This window comes from Cervus elaphus, chromosome 5 (assembly GCF_910594005.1).
Source record: "Cervus elaphus chromosome 5, mCerEla1.1, whole genome shotgun sequence".
In the NCBI taxonomy this organism is placed as follows: domain Eukaryota; kingdom Metazoa; phylum Chordata; class Mammalia; order Artiodactyla; family Cervidae; genus Cervus; species Cervus elaphus.
Genome location: NC_057819.1, coordinates 26,066,127 through 26,082,208, shown reverse-complemented (window position 1 = coordinate 26,082,208; position 16,082 = coordinate 26,066,127). Strand labels below are relative to the sequence as shown.

The window sequence follows — 16,082 nt, the reverse complement described above, 5'->3', positions numbered from 1 at the left end:
CTATACGATGAAAATAACAAGAAATTAAAAAACCTGAAGATCTACAGATTTCTGTGTTGCATAAACACTGTATAAATTGAGTGAAAAAATACTGAGTCCTCTCCAGACACACATACACACTCATACACACATACACACTCAAACACTCAAACACACAATCACACAGACACACAACACACATACATTCATACACACTCTCAAATGGAAGTACTGCTAAAGCAGATACATTTCCTGTCTCATTCACAGGTAATGCTGATTTAAAACCATGAAGTACAACTTACATTAAGAATTCACAAATGCAAGCGCCTACAAACCCATCCTGGGGCCAGGTGCAAACAAATACACATAAATTTGTCAGCAGCAGGAGCTGTGACAACCTGGAGAACCCATCCCATCCATGTGGGAATGGGGTGGCTCCAGATCTTTTCAGATCTGAAAGTGAAAATCTAAATTTGCATGCAAAATTTTATAAGATGTATATCTTTTTAACAATGATTGTGGCCAAAACAGAATATATTGCCAGTAGGAACGAAAATGGATTAAGCCCCCTGAAGAGAGAAATTTGGCAGTATCTAGCAAAATTGAATGTGCTTTTACCCTTTGACCCCCAAGCCCACTTCTAGTTACCAGCTGCAAAAGTTCAAAAAATTATATCCACGCAAGACTTTCTTTCAAAACACTGGAATAACCCTCATGTCCATCAAAAGGGTCTGTGAATGCATCTTGGATTGCTATGTAACATAACACATACCTTGTTGTCGTTTAGTCGCTAAGTCATGTACAACTGTTTTGCAACACCATGGACCATAGCCCTCCAGGCTCCTCTGTGAGATTCTTGTCTCTTCCCAGGCAAGAATTTTGGAATGAGTTGCCATTTCCTTCTCCAGTTATCATCGCAGATCAGGGCTCAAACCCGAGTCTCCTGCATTGGCAGGCACATTCTTTACCACTGAGCCATGTGGCAAGCCCAGTATATACCTATGCAGTGTAAAAATGAATGTGAACATCTACTGCTGTGGAGTGTGTCCAGGATACATTACTTAAATTTTGGCTGCACTGGGTCTTTGTCGCCCCAAGGGCTCTTTGCAGCACATAGAGGCTTCGCTATTGCAGCGGCAGAGCTCTAAAGCACAGGGGCTCAGGAGTCACGGTTTGAGGGCATAGTTTCCCTGCAGCATGTGGGATCTTAGTTCCCCACCCAGGGATCAAACCAGAGTCCCCTGGATTGCAAAGCATATTCTTAACCACTGGACCATGAGGAAAGTCCCCAGAATATATTACTTCAAGTTCAGAAAAGTATATATGGTATGACAACTTTTGTGTAAGGAAGGTAAAATATAAATTACATAGCACACACTCAAATACAACCATACACATACATGGGCTTAATTTATACACACACACACACACACACATACATATATATGTAAATGTGCATTTTTCTTTTCCAAAAGAAACAGTGGAAGGGTAAACCAAAAACAAATAAACTAACTACCTGTGAGGAGGGTGATCAACAGAAATAAATCTTGACCTCTCCATGTAACTTGGGTTTTGGTTCTAGGTTTAGAACCATAAATGTTTCTTCCTCTTAAAAAAAAAAAAAAACAGCTTAAAAATCCTTTTTAAAACCTGAAATAAACAAACCTAACTCTGTACCAAGTTGATGGCATAACCAAGAAGAGAAGCATCATTTCAAGTGATTTTGAAACACTGTATTTTGACCCCATGCTGTTAGTGGGAAAGAAAACACACACTCAGAAGGAACTTGTAAACTACATTCAGCGTGATTCTTGTAAGTGGTGATATTGGTAGTATAAAGCATTAATTTAACATAGTTAGAAACCAAGATTTCAGCATAAAAAGATATAACTATAAAATCAAAGAAAAGTGCATTCGTAATGTTTACTTGAAAATAGCAGTATGAACTGGTTTTTCTCTCTTTCAGAAAAGATTTCCTATCTTTGTCAACTGAAAGGCTAGAAACAATGACAAATTAGTAACCACAAACAGTCCTAGCACCCAGATCCTGGGCTCTAAGGAGCATCTCTCTAGGGCTTCCTGGAGAAATCTCTGAGGTCTGAAGCAGGAAATGAATGGGAGAACCCTGGGATAGCTTGTTTCATCTCAAGCAAAAATGTTATTAAAAGAGAGAAGGGGGACTTCTCTGGTAGTCCAGTGGTCACAATTCCGTGCTTCCACTGCAAGGGTTCAATCCCTATCTGAGAACCAAGGTTCCACATGCCATGCAGTGCAGCCACTCCCCTCCAAAATAAATGTTTCTAATTCTTAAAAACTAAAATTTTAAAAAATAGAAAAAGATCCTATCAAAATGACACAGGGACCAACTTGATGGGGTCCCCACTGGACAAAGATAGTACAGTTTGACCATCAAAAACGAAAATAAGGGGTACTTCCCTGGCAGTCCAGTGGTTAGGATTCAACACTTTCACTGCAGCAGGCACAGGTGTGATCCCTGATCGGGGAACTAAGATGCTGCTTGCTGTGCAGTCTAAATAAATAAATAAATTGCAAATAAATAAATTCTTTATGGAACTTCTCTGGGGTCCAGGGGTTAAGACTTCTCCTTGCAATGCAGGGAATGGGTGTTCAATACCTGGTCAGGGAACTAAGGTTCCACATGCCATTAGGTATGGCAAAAAAGAAAAATGTACTACAATATACTGAAGCACACAAAATATTAAAATATATGCGTACCTAACAATACTGCAAAGAAAAGGAAATCTCATTGGTCACTTCTGTGGGTTGCTAGTGTCAAATCATTAGTTAGAAAATCGATAGAGGGCAGGACTCAGGTATTTATTCTGTTTGTCCGACATGGGCCATGTTTTAGGACAACCAAACAGTAGATGAAGATTCCCGATAAAGCGTCAGCCAACAAATGTAGAAGTGATAGAAAAATAGGAGACTGCCATTTTGCCATCCAAATGAACCAATGAATCCAGAGCTCATCAACGACTGCTGAAGCCATCAGATGAAAGACTGAGGCAGAACCCTTATCAATTATATTTTCGTCACACAAGTTTTCATACCTGTGTCAAGACAGACCTCCAAAAACCGTATCACAGCAAAAAAATTAACCGTAATTCCTTCTGTTCATCAAATATATAATCAATGATAGAATTTCTAGGGTTGTCTACCAAATATATGTTTTTAAGAATTTGTCAAAATCCAGATCCAAACGCAGACAACATATCACTTCCTATTCATGTTGATCTTAAGTGTCTGTTAAGCGACAATTTCTCCCCTCTTTTTTTCTAGAAGGAAGTTGTTCTGTTCAGTTTTCCATATTCTGGATTTTGCAGACTTGTTCTGAATAGGGTGATTTTTTAATATTTAGTTAGTTAGTTATTTGGCTGTGCCAGGTCTTAGTTGCAGCATGCAGGATCTAGTTCCCTGACCATGGATCAAACCTGGGCCCCTGCATTGGAGCGTGGAGTTTTAGCCACTGGACCACTAGAAAAGTTCCTGAAGAGTTTGATTTTAAAAAATATCTCTCTGATTCCGTATTTCTATAAATTGGTGGTTACATTTAAGAGCTTGATTTGACTCTTGAAGCTTATCTTTGGGACAGTAACATTTCACAGGTGGACTTTGGATAATAATATTGGCCATAGTGGCATAGTTTTACTCTGTCTCTGCATATAAAAACAGAGAAACTAGGGTAGCAAGAACAAAAAATATTACAGCATCTCAAAAAAACAAACAAGAAACCAAGTAGGGGACAAACCACTGGTGTCTGGATGACCCATTTAGTACCAGCAACTCTGACAGAAAAAGGAAAAGAAAAGGCAACAGTGGGACTTCCCTGGTGGTCCAGTGGCTAAGACTCCACAATCCCAGTGCAGGGGGCCAGGTTAGATCTGCATGCTGCAACTAAAGATCCCACAAGCCACAACTAAGACCTAGAGCAACCAAATAAAGAAATACTTAGAAAAAAAAAAAAAGGCAACAGGGCCACTGCAGGGTCTGAAGCAGAATCCCAAAGCAGTCAACAAGCTCTTCACCAAGGAGCAGAAAGCTGGCCAGTTGGACAGCACAACTGAGAGGCGTCCTGCACGGTGGAAGGTGGTGCTTCAGGGACCAACAGAGGCTGCAGCATCTTTATCTTGTAAATACAGGAAATTAACAAGTGTCTAAGCTGGACATTCATGCCCTTCAAACTTCATGTGTTGCAACCGTAACCCTCAGGGTGGCTGTATTTGGCGAAGGAGCCTACAGGGAGGCTTCTGAAAGTTCAGGACACTAAGCTCCCAAAAAGAAGCAAGAGAAACAGATTATGGTAGAAACTCGTATGAGACAGTTTCTGAAAGAGAAAGAAGAAAATAAGTAAACAAAATAATGTACAATGAAATAATGCCAGAAAAACACCTCCTCTAGAAACGATTAAAACTATAACCTTAATATTTCAAAATGAGCGAAAGTTATGAAAATAATGTAAGATATTAAGTAAATAAATCTAGCCCCCAGAGAGTTATTTCCTTTTTAAAAATTTTTATTTAAGTATGGCTGATTTACAATGTTGTGTTAATTTCTGCCATTCATCAAAGTGATTCAGTTACACACACATACATATTTGTTTTCAGATTCTTTTCCATTATGGCTTACCACAAGATATTGAATATAATAGTTCCCTGTGCTACACAGTATATGACTTTGTTGTTTATCAATCCTGTATATAATAGTTTACATTTGCTAACGCCAAACTCCCATTTATCCCTCCCTCACCACCCTCCCCTTGGTAACCAGTCTGTTCTGTGTTTCTGCAAGTCTGTTTCTGTTTCATAGGTATGTTCATTTGCATCGTATTTTAGATTCCATATATAAGTGATAGCATAAGATATTTCTCTCTTTCTGGCTTACTTAGCTTAGTACGATAACCCCTAGGTGTATCCAAGTTACTGCAAATGGGACAATGCCTTTTAAGACACAATGATTTTCATAAACTGCAACCAAATAACCCCCTGCCCATTTCTAAGGGGAAAAAAAAAGGTTCAAACCATATATGTACAAAAATGTTCCTGCAGTTATATTAAAAAAATGTGAATATGTTGGTTCTCAGCAATTATTTGAAAAGTATATAATCTTTTTTAATACCATGTATGACAGGGTAAGTGATCACCCCCAAAGCCATCCCGCACCTCGCTCTAACAGAACCCCAGATTTGTTGGATCTGTCAGTCCCCTTTCTTTGCAAGCACCCTCTTCCGTATCTCCCACAGCAGAGCAAAAGGTTCTGAGGGACTCCACCTGTGTGCTCCAGCCCTGGGCTCTGAATCAGCAGTGAGTCACAGGGACAGCATTTCTAATGCCAGCAAGGGTGGGGACAGCTACATTGCTTCTGGAGTCAAGCATCAGGGGCAGGTCTAGATGGAAGCCTAGAGGAGGTGATGATCAGAGAAAGTGATGATTGAGGTGGGAACCAGAGAAGCTTTTTGGTTTTGTTCTGTGTTTTTCTAATTTTTATTATTTATTTATGGCTGCGCGTGGTCTTCATTGCCGCACAGGCATTTCTCCAGTTGTAGCAAGTGGGTCTTACTCTCTACTTGCTGTGTGGGCTTCTCATTTCAGCGGCTGCTTTTGTTCCCGAGCTCGGGCTCTAGGCTCACAGGCTTCAGTAGCTGCAGCACGTGAGCTCAGCAGTTGTGGCACACCAGCTTAGTTGCTCCGGCAGGTGGGATCTTCCCAGACGAAGGATCAAACTTCTGTCTCCTGCACGGGCAGGTGGATTCTTTACCACTGAGCCACCAGGAAAGTCCTGTTTATTTGGCTGCACTACACAGCATGTGGGATCTCACTTCCCTGACCAAGGATTGAACTTGTGCCTCCTGCAGTGGAAGCGCAGTCTCAATCGTTGGACCACCAGGGAAGTCCCAGGAACTAGAGTTTTAAGGCACCATTTTATTAATAGTTCTGTATTATGACAAAATTTACCTGCTAACACAATCCCCTAAGTATAGGGGAAATCATGAAAACTCAAGGAACAAGACTCCTTAAATTTCCTAGCTACTCATTCTTCTTCAGTCTGCTCGGTGGAGCCAAATGCATTCTTACAAAGGAACAGCCATGGCTGATTCATGTCAATGTATGACAAAAACCACTACAATATTGTAAAGTAACTAGCCTCCAACTAATAAAAAATAAATGGAAAAAAAATATATGAACAACAACAACAAAAAAAAGGAACAGGCCACCTCGGCCCCACTATTTAATTACTGGCAATTATTATTAAAAGGTACAAATACACCTGTAATGGCAAAATTGCTGGCAAAAAGAAACTAGTGAGCTCCCATTATATTTTTTGCAATTTAAGCTTTCAATTTCCTATCCTCATGGCAGTTTTCTTTGGTTAGCCCTACTTTTCTCCTAGATCTTCTCCCTATAAATCCAATCCCACCACCAGTCAATATTTTCTGAGCTCTGATTGGAGCATAACACAATATGAATCTTTAAAAAGGAGGTAAAAGTATACATCTCACTTTGAATATCTCTGGAATTCAAGTATCTCTAAAAACACAAAATATGAATTCACAGAATATGTGGCAGCAAGGAAACTATTTCATTAAATGTGTTTAATTCAGCAGGGACTATTAAATATGCATCTTACATCACATCAGATACTGGGGATACAAAGTTTAAGATAATATGGCAAAACACAAATGCAAAAGATTTTTAAAATAATTTATTTTCCACCCATCTGCAAAACTTGAAATTTAGAGGGACTTCCCTAGAGGTCCAGTGACTAAGACTCTGCCTTCCCATTGCAGGGGGCCTGGGTTCAATCCCTTGTTAAGGAACTAGATCCCACATGCCTCAACCAAGAAGTTGTATGCCCAAACTAAAGATCCCACATACTGCAACTAAGGCCCAGCACAGACAAAGAGACATCTTTTTAAGTTAAAATTTAGAAACAGGACATATGAGTTCAGTGCATTTGCAAATAAGAGCTAGATTCATTCTGAAAACCAAAAGAAGAGCAAAGAAACATAATCTGACCAAATGGAAGAATGTGTCTGACAATGGGATGGCCTGTCCATGCTGTGGGTTGCTAGGTAATTATTGAAAGTGGCATAAAATCACCTGATGTAGAAAAGCCCCTAGTAGAAAGTGGAAAATGGTCATTAAACAGTATTATAGTATAATCCCACTCTTTGAGGAAACATTTGAAATATCAACAAAATGTTGACAACAGTTACCTCTAAAGAGTAAATGGAAAATGTGGTGGCTGTGTATGTTTTAACTGTTTTAAATCCCTAAACTTTTAATATGTAAACTATATGACATTTTTCCCTTTGGGGAGAAAAAAAAACACCAGACATATAAGGAAATAAAAAAAGCAAATGTTACCCCCAAGATTGCCCATCAGTTCACTTTACCAGTGTTGTCTAGAATATTCTTCCTAACAATTTGGTTTCCCATTTTTCCTGCCTAGAAGACCACAATACAACCATCTCTCCTAACCAATAGTTTTGCCTGTAAACCAACTGGCCTTGAATTCGTAACTTCAAATAGGTTCAAGTCTCACCCTTACTGCTTGGGGAAGCACCTTGATTTTTCACCCCTTCATCTTAAGAAGGAAACTTATTTACAAAAGTCAAGATATGGAATTAACCTGTGTCCATTGACAGATGAATGGATAAGGAAAATATAGTGTGTGCATTACATATACATATATATGATGAAAAATTGTTCAGCCTTCAAAAAAGATGGAAATCCTGTCATTTACAATATGAATGAGCTGCGAGGACATTATGCTCAGTGAAGTAAGCCAAAGACAGAAAGACAAATAGTATATGGCAATAGTCCTATGTGGAATATAAAAAAGTTGAACTCAGAAGCAGAGTAGGAAGGTGGTTGCCAGGCTAAGGGGGTGGTGCAGGAGGGGGAGATGGAGAGATGTTGGTCAAAGGGCACAAAGTTTCAGTTATGCTGGATAAATGAGGTCTGGAGACCCAAGGTGACTGTAGTGATACTGTACTGTGAGTATGGTGACTGTAGTTAGTAATACTGTATTGTTAAGATTGAAATGTGCTGAGTAATCTGAAATGTTCTCACTAGATACAAAAACTGTGAGGTGATGGATTTGTTGAATAGCTTGACTGTGGTTAACCATTTCACATGGTATATCAAAACATCACATGGCACACCATAAATACAATTTGTGTCAAGTATGTTTCAGTGAAAAGTTGGGGAAACAAAATGGTTAACAAAAAAACATGATGCCTGGAATTCCTTATGGATATTTATTGTTCTCACTGAGATGCTTGCTGTATGAACATGTTGTAACCATGCCATCATCCTCCATTTTCTGAAATACTGCAGCAAAAAGTCAAGAGTGGACTTGAATGGGGCAAGGCTGGATTGTCACTGGGCCCTGGGCACCCACTGATGCTGCCAAAAAAATTTCTAAAAGGCCACTCTGACCCTTCTCCAGCTGCTCCCCATTGTGTTCTGAGTGTGGATTCTATGGATGGGCTTGAAGACCCCAGTGAGCCTCCAGCCAACCTGCATCCTGGGCCTGCACCACCCACTCTCCAGCCACACCCTCTGCCCTGGCCTTTTGCTCAAGCACTTTTCTCTCAGGAAACCTTCAGATCGCTAGCCTCCCTTCCAGGTCTCAAATAAATTCAATTCTTGTCATGCTTTCAAGGCAGTGTCTTAAGTTTCCATCTTAGCATTCATTACAGTCATGACGTTTCTGCAGGTGCCTGACTGCCCATTTCCCAAGATGAAAGCTGCAAGGCCAGCATTACACCCCAGGGCATGGAGCTCAATTTAGGGAGTGAACTGCCCATGTGAGAAAAATACTGCTTATCTGGAATGGCATCTACTTTGCTTCTTAAAGGCAAGGAACTGAAAACTCAATGCAAGGGTCTTCTTCCACCTAACAGAACTATCATCTAACAGAACTGTCCTAATCTAATGACTCTTATCTGGCAAAGTTCCTAATGAACCCCTTTCCCCACTCCTTTAAGGAGACAACCTGGAATAAATGGATAAAACATAATGCAAACTACAAATCCCAAGAGGGAGATACTTCAAAATACCAGACCGTAATGACATAAAATCCTCCCTGCCACTTCCCACCCCATTCCCAACAATCCCACCCCTCATCTCCAACCCCCGAATTCCTTTCCTCCTCAGGAATAAGAGATTTAAGGGACACAACTGAGCAAGACAGGGCTTCCCTGGTGGCTCAGATGATAAAGAATCCACCTGCAATGCTGGAGACCTGGGTTCAATCCCTGGGTTGCGAAGATTCCCTGGAGGGCATGGCAACCCACTCCAGTATTCTTGCCTGGAGAATCCCCATGGACAGAGGAGCCTGGCGGGCTGCAGCTCCTGGGGTTGCAGCTGAACACGACTGAGCGTTAAGCACAGCACAGCAAGACATAATCCTTGCCTTCATGACAATTAGACTAGTGAGAGAGACAATGTCAGATGCAAATTCACTGTTCTGACCAGAGCTGAGGCGGCTCAGGGACACGGCCACAGCAGGGACTCTTGTTGCTGTTGTCACTTGAGTAGGGTCTGACTCTGCAACCCCATCAACTGCAGCACACCAGGCTTCTTTCACTATCACCCAGTTTGCTCAAACTCACATCCATCAAGTCAGTGATGCTACCCAACCATCTCATCCTGTCACCCCCTTCTCCTCCTGCCCTCAACCTTTCCAGCAGCTGAAGTCTTTTCCAGCAAGTTGGCTCTTCACATCAGGTGGCCAAAGTGTTCAGTCCTTCCAATGAATATTCAGGGTTGATTTCCTTTAGGAATGACTGGTTTGATCTCCTTGCAGTCCAAGGGACTCTTCAACAGTCCTCCACAATTCAACTGACAAGGGAAACTGGAGCCAGTTTAACACTCCATGCGTGAGCTATAAAGGAGCTGCAGCACTTATTAAGTTTACTTCAATAGGTACAGGTTCTGGAAAGAAACTAAAGCCTGGAATGACAGGGACCTAGCAGGCAGAGCTGCCAAGGATAACTCAGAGCCCTAACTAGTGAGAAGATACAAACAACCAGGGTCTTTTCATCCCCAAAACAGCTTTGGATTTGCAGGTTAACACGCATAGCCTTTTGTTAGCAGTGCTTGCCTGTCACGTAATTTTAGGATGAGTCCCAAGTTATTCTACCAAGGAGGATGCCTGCAGCCACAACACAGGTGAAGGCATCTTCAAAAGTCAAGGTCAGTTTCAGATGTACAACTAGCAAGTCGAACCAATTTTAACCCACGTGCTCATTACTATTTCTTGAAGTCATCTTTCTTTACAAAAGAAAACAAGAAATTCTCACTATGAGAATCTGATGCACACACAAGATCAGCCAGGAAATTGGTCTTTGCAACTCTAATACATTTTTGGAAATCTCTGCCCTTTCCTAGATACTGAGATCAACAGGACCAAAAGGGTTTCTTAAAAATTGGCCAAGGAACATCACAAAACTGCTTTCAGAAACACTTTATGTTTACTTTTACCAGTTTTGTTTTAATAAGCTAATACCAACTTGGCTTTCAACTGTAGGCTCCTCCCATTATACACCAGATTTGAAATTGAAGGGGAAATTTCCCCATTTGTGTGAACTAGACAGAAAAATGCATCCCCCACAAGGTAATTAACACCAGATGATCCAGAAAATCCAGGCAAAGTAGAAGCAGTATATTTTGCAATTTTCTTCCAAGAATGACTCAAATTCTCTCCCACCTCCAAGTAGCTCCCAAAATTTTACTGTTACATTTAGGCTTCAGAGTATTAGTCATACTGGCATTCTACATAAGGTTACAAATACATATCCCTCATGTATCTCAATGAAAGATTTCATCTGATCATGGGAAACTTCATATCCGTTAAAGTGTGGTTCTGAACTGAATATAGCATAGCATATACATCAATTCAAATCTGTAAGTGAATCTATTAATATTTATTCAATATTTTAACAAATTAAAATGTATCCAATTTTACCCTTTACAGTCGATTTTTCCATATACTTAAAAGGGATCCTTCCCTACTTCTAGGTAGGAAAGTAATCATTTAAGGATAATTGGACATCTAAAGAACTTTGGTAAACTGAACTATAGTACAGTAGTACTTACAAGAGGAAAATAGCTCGCCTTGATTTCTAATTGCTACAGTATGGTGTCAGTGAGATCAAACTCAGGCAAGACAGACCCAATTCATGTTTACATGTGGAAACCATACAACGTTAAGTGGTTAATCTACTGAAAGTTTGGCAGTCTGTTCACATCACTAAGAGGCTTACCTAAGACCTACTTTTATGCTGCAGCATCCTGTGGTGTTCTTGCACCACCCAGAAAAATTCTTTGGGGAGAGAAAAATCACCAAAGCTGTGATATATCCATTGAAATCCTTAATCTTTGATAACCTTTAAAGCTGGGGAGTACTTAACAGCAGGTAAACATGGAACATCTTCCTAGAATGCCAACTTTACATTAAACATGTAACATCAAAAAACAAAAGTAAATGCACAATTATATTCATATTTAACAGACGAGATGTCCCTCAAGTTCCTGCAACCATTTGTATGATTTCATTGGACTTTGACAAGCTCTACATTAGAAAATGGTTACTTCTGCCATAAGATGCAAATATAATTAAGATATCTGTTTGAAACATCTGAAACAGGTACCACCTTTGACAGGTCACATAAATCTCATCCCTAGGTGACACTACCTAAGCCCAAAGGCAGGTGGGGTTGGTGTTATTTTAGCCTAACTATTGATAGTACTTACACCTCTTATCAAATACAATACTGTTGACTTGTCATTACGTTATGTGAAATGATTCAAGTATACAAAAAATTAGGAGCATTTAACCCAATGACATCAAGTTAAGTGGTAATAGCAAAGGCAATTCAAATAGTAACATGGCACAACTTTCCCTGTTAGCGGTTTTAAAATGCTCATTTAAACAAGGGATGAGTTCACTTGCTTAGATATTTGAAATACAACTTTATTCTGATTCTAAACGAAAAGGAATGGGAATGACAGTAACAAACAAGATTCCACCTCTCAATATTGTCATGTGACTATAGCAGTCTTATATTTGAAACTCAAGGAGGAAACAACTGTGTTCCAAAACACCTAAATATGCAGGTCCAAAAAATGAAGGTATTTTTTTTTTTAAACTGCCACATTCACTCCAAAGCCCATCCATCTCCTTCAGCATCCAAAGATTAAGCACATGTTCTGCTTAGCTATATAATAAAGTGGCAAACACGCTGCACCACTGACATCACAGGACAGTTGCCTATAAAACTAGACTTCTGACGCTGGGCCCCAGCTTCACTTTCTCACAGGTCATCATCTTCATCCGGGAGAGCAGTTGTCTGAGCAACCTAGACGAAGAGATGGAAATGTTACAATGCTCCACATGAAAAGCACCAGGAATCTAAAAGCACTCATCACTGAGACATAAACACCATACCTCTAAATCGTGCTCGTACTGTGCTGCCAAGGCTGGGTCCATGACCACCTCTGGCGGGGCAAGAGCAGGCATGGCGACAAACTCCAAGTTAGGGTCTCCAATCAATTTTCTAGCAAGCCAGAGGAAGGGCTTTTCAAAGTTGTAGTTACTTTTGGCAGAAATGTCATAGTACTGTTTAAAAGAATGGTGAGTTAATTTTAAAAACCCATACATCAAACACATTAATAAATCAGTTTAATGGACTTGCATCATAATTTTAACTAAAGAATTAAAATTCTATAAGCTTTAAGAAACATACCTGAAGATTCTTCTTTCGGTGGAAGACAATTGACTTTGCCTTAACCTTTCTGTCCTTAATATCCACTTTGTTGCCACACAACACAATTGGGATGTTCTCACACACTCGTACCAGATCTCTATGCCAGTTAGGCACATTCTTGTAAGTAACTCTTGATGTTACGTCAAACATTATAATGGCACACTGAGCTGAAAGAAATATTCACAGTGATCAGTACATGCCTGTGAATTTACTACATAAAGAAAAATGCTTACCATTTCTATTTAATCTTTCCATCTACAATACTTCATAAACTGTCTCAGCCTCAGAATGTATCTAAAGTCGATCAATGATAACAGCACCATTTCAGAATTCACCTCCCATATTCTAAGTATCTAGAAATCTATCCTTTGAAAAACAGCCATGATAAAGCTGCTTAGCATAATATATTATGGATTTTTAACTAAAGAATTTGGGGATGGGGGGAGGGGAGAAGACCCTTGCATTTATATGCACTCAAGTAAAAGCAAAAGACATGGAAAGATTTCCAACAATTTTCATCAAATGAGCAAGAGTGTTAGATGAGTATTTTCTGTTCATCTTTTTCGCTCAGTTTAACAAGCATTTATTTACTTTGTCTTTTTAAATTTAAAATCAAACATTTTCAAAAAAATACTCTGCAAAATCTAGTACAATCAAAGAGAAATCAGCTGGTCTTGTAACAGCATTTTATAAGATAGAAAGCCTAGCTCCTCTGGCCCAGTATCAAATAGGTCGTTGTTGTCTTAGTCCATAAGTCATGTCTGACTCTTTTGCAACCCCATGGACTAGCCCACCAGGATCCTCTGTCCATGGGAGTTCCCAGGCAAGAAAACTGGACTGGTTTGCCATTTCCTTCCTGACCCAGGGATCGAACTTGTGTCTCCTGCATTGGCATAAGAGTTCTTTCTTTACCACTATGCCACCAAGGAAGCCCATCAAAAGGTTCACTACCTTTTTAACAGAATGCACAAGAAATAATTATTGGCAACCACCAAACATATGCCCAAACATAAACTTCTACTGAAGCTGTAGCAACAGCTGTCTGTTGCTGTCTTCAAATTAAGAGCCTCAACTTAAAACTATACAGTGTATTTCAAAACAGGGCCTTATCATGACACAAGCATGTAATCAATCAAATGGCACAAGACAACCTTCACAAAATTTTCCTCCCCTCAAATGGTCAACTCCCTGGAGTCAGTACATGTTTTGAATTGAATTGAATCACATAATTTCCAATTCAGTCAGCATTACCAACATCTTTACTTGAGTAGATCTATTCCTAAGTAACCCTGGAGACTAAGCTACAAATCCTCTCAAAAACTTGTTACAAATCAGATACCTACCTTGTATATAATAGCCATCTCTCAGTCCACCAAATTTCTCCTGACCAGCTGTATCCCATACATTGAACTTAATAGGTCCTCTGTTGGTATGGAACACAAGAGGATGGACCTCAACACCCAAGGTAGCTGGAACATAGGGATTGCAAGTTAGTCAATGGAACGCAAATATTTTACACACATGTCCACAAATGGTTCCCCCCACATACCTACATACTTCTTCTCAAATTCACCAGTCAGATGACGCTTCACGAATGTAGTTTTTCCAGTACCACCATCACCAACCAAAACAAGCTGTCGGAAACCAAATTTTTGAAGTAAACGCCAAAACATGTAACACTTCAGGACCCCAGGATTATGACGCTGTTAAGATTTTCTGCACAATTTAACTTACACAACAAAAGATTATATACTACCTAAATACACTGACAACAAAGAATCTTAATCAAGCGGCCCTGTCCCATCTAACGAACGACTTGAATCAGCGAAACTTTCTGAGCCCTGCTTCCCTGTCCGCAGGGTGGGGCCAGCACCCCCATCTCGTTATCGGGGGACCGAAGGCACTGCCGCAGCAGGAGCACGTTGGCTGACGAAGCAGGCCGTCCGCACGCGCTTGCGGTCATAAAGGAGATACTGCAAGTAAGACTGTCTGGACTAGAGTGCCCCCCCAAAGCTGCCTCTCCTTCAGAGCCCTTCGTGTTCACTGCAGCACACCCCCAACTCACGAGCGTTACCTACTTTGAACTGAACTTGGGGTTCTCCTTGGGCAGCCATCGCGATGTTACTGCGAGGAAAGGAAAAAGAAGTAAGGCCCACTGCACGGCGGCGCGGGCCGGGGGCCGCATGGCCAGACCCGCCCCACGTGCCCAGGCCCACAAAGGCCTCCACCGAAAAGCCCGGCCGCCCGCATCCCATCTCCTACCGCCAGTACACACACATGCGGGTGGGCGGGGGCCGAAGAGAGCGCGATGGCGATGGTGGCATCGCTCTCCGGCAGGACTCCTCGGCCACCGGATCGTGGCGCGCACCGCTCGAAGCGGAGACCGAGCGGAGAAGAGGCCCGCTCGGCGTGGAGGCCGAGGCGCGGAAAGCGCCTGGTCACCGCCAGCGGCCAGGCCGCGCCATCCTGTCCGTCCCACGGCCCTACCCCAAGCCGCCCTTCGGCCCTCCGCCCGGCCGCATCTCCCCTCCTCCCCAGCGGCCGGTACGCCGGCCACCCCTCCGCACCGACAGCCCGCCCGACCCACCGCAGCTCGCGTCCCGGCGCCCTCACGGCCTCCGCGGCAGGGGAGAGAGGAGAACTCTCCGCCCAGAGGACTCGGTAAACCGCCTGCTCATGGCCGCCTCCCGCCGCTGCCTGGACCCCCCAACACCCGCCCCCGCCCCAGCCCCACGGCCCCCGCCCCGTCCCCACTACCTTCCAGAAGCGTCTCCGCGCCCGTCTGACTGAGGGCTGGAAAGATGGCGGAAGCGCAATTCAAATGCCCGGAGACGCAGCCGACGCCGGCGCGCGCCGAGGGAGGGCGGGGCAACGGCGCCGCGCCGCTCCCACGTGGCCCGACGCGCGCGCGCACGCAGGCCGCCCAAGCTTCGGCGGCCTCACCCGTCGGCCTGGCGCGTAAGGGAGAGGCTCTAGGCGCACCGGGAGAGGGAGGCAACGCGGTCGCGCGCACGCACGCCGGCCCACGAGGCCATGTGCGCCAGCCCGGGGGCGGGTTCGCGCGCGCGCATGCGCGGACGGCGACGCGGCGCGCCCTGCTGCCACCGCGGGAACAGAACTGGGAGGAGAAGCCGAGGCCCCCTTGGGCGGGAAACTCGCGGGGTGGCCCACACAAAGGCCCTGCCCCCGCGTACAAACACGGCACGCAGGCCCGGGGCGGGCGCCATGTTGGGGTGCGGGTCGCCCCATCCCCCTTCCCCTCCCGCTCCATCCCGGCGCCCCCGTTATCAGTCTGGAACTTACCGGA

At 42.8% G+C, this 16,082-nt stretch overlaps 1 protein-coding gene across 2 annotated transcripts; it reads right to left on the bottom strand.

Annotated features, from left to right (window-relative positions):
- Positions 1-11,961: 11,961 nt before the first annotated feature.
- Positions 11,962-15,645, bottom strand: RAN (RAN, member RAS oncogene family). Of its 2 annotated transcripts, none has more exons than XM_043902123.1 (7): positions 15,533-15,645; positions 14,854-14,899; positions 14,325-14,409; positions 14,119-14,244; positions 12,755-12,942; positions 12,457-12,627; positions 11,962-12,367 (listed from the first exon to the last, which is right to left on the bottom strand). In XM_043902123.1, exons 2-7 carry the CDS (start codon positions 14,887-14,889, stop codon positions 12,323-12,325), a joined length of 651 nt encoding a protein of 216 aa, XP_043758058.1. In that variant the 5' UTR covers positions 14,890-14,899; positions 15,533-15,645; the 3' UTR covers positions 11,962-12,322. The 2 variants fall into 2 exon arrangements, with proteins under 2 accessions (XP_043758058.1, XP_043758059.1); XM_043902124.1 differs by lacking the exon at positions 15,533-15,645 and adding an exon at positions 15,363-15,449.
- Positions 15,646-16,082: the final 437 nt, after the last annotated feature.

What these genes read in the sequence shown, in the direction of transcription:
- RAN (XM_043902123.1), bottom strand. Translation starts at nt 14,889, where the DNA reads ATGGCTGCCCAAGGAGAACCCCAAGTTCAGTTCAAA. An exon ending in ACCGAAAGAAGAATCTTCAG is followed by an intron (nt 12,628 to 12,754) that starts GTATGTTTCTTA and finishes TCTTTTAAACAG; the next exon opens with TACTATGACATTTCTGCCAA. An exon ending in AGTACGAGCACGATTTAGAG is followed by an intron (nt 12,368 to 12,456) that starts GTATGGTGTTTA and finishes CTCTTCGTCTAG; the next exon opens with GTTGCTCAGACAACTGCTCT.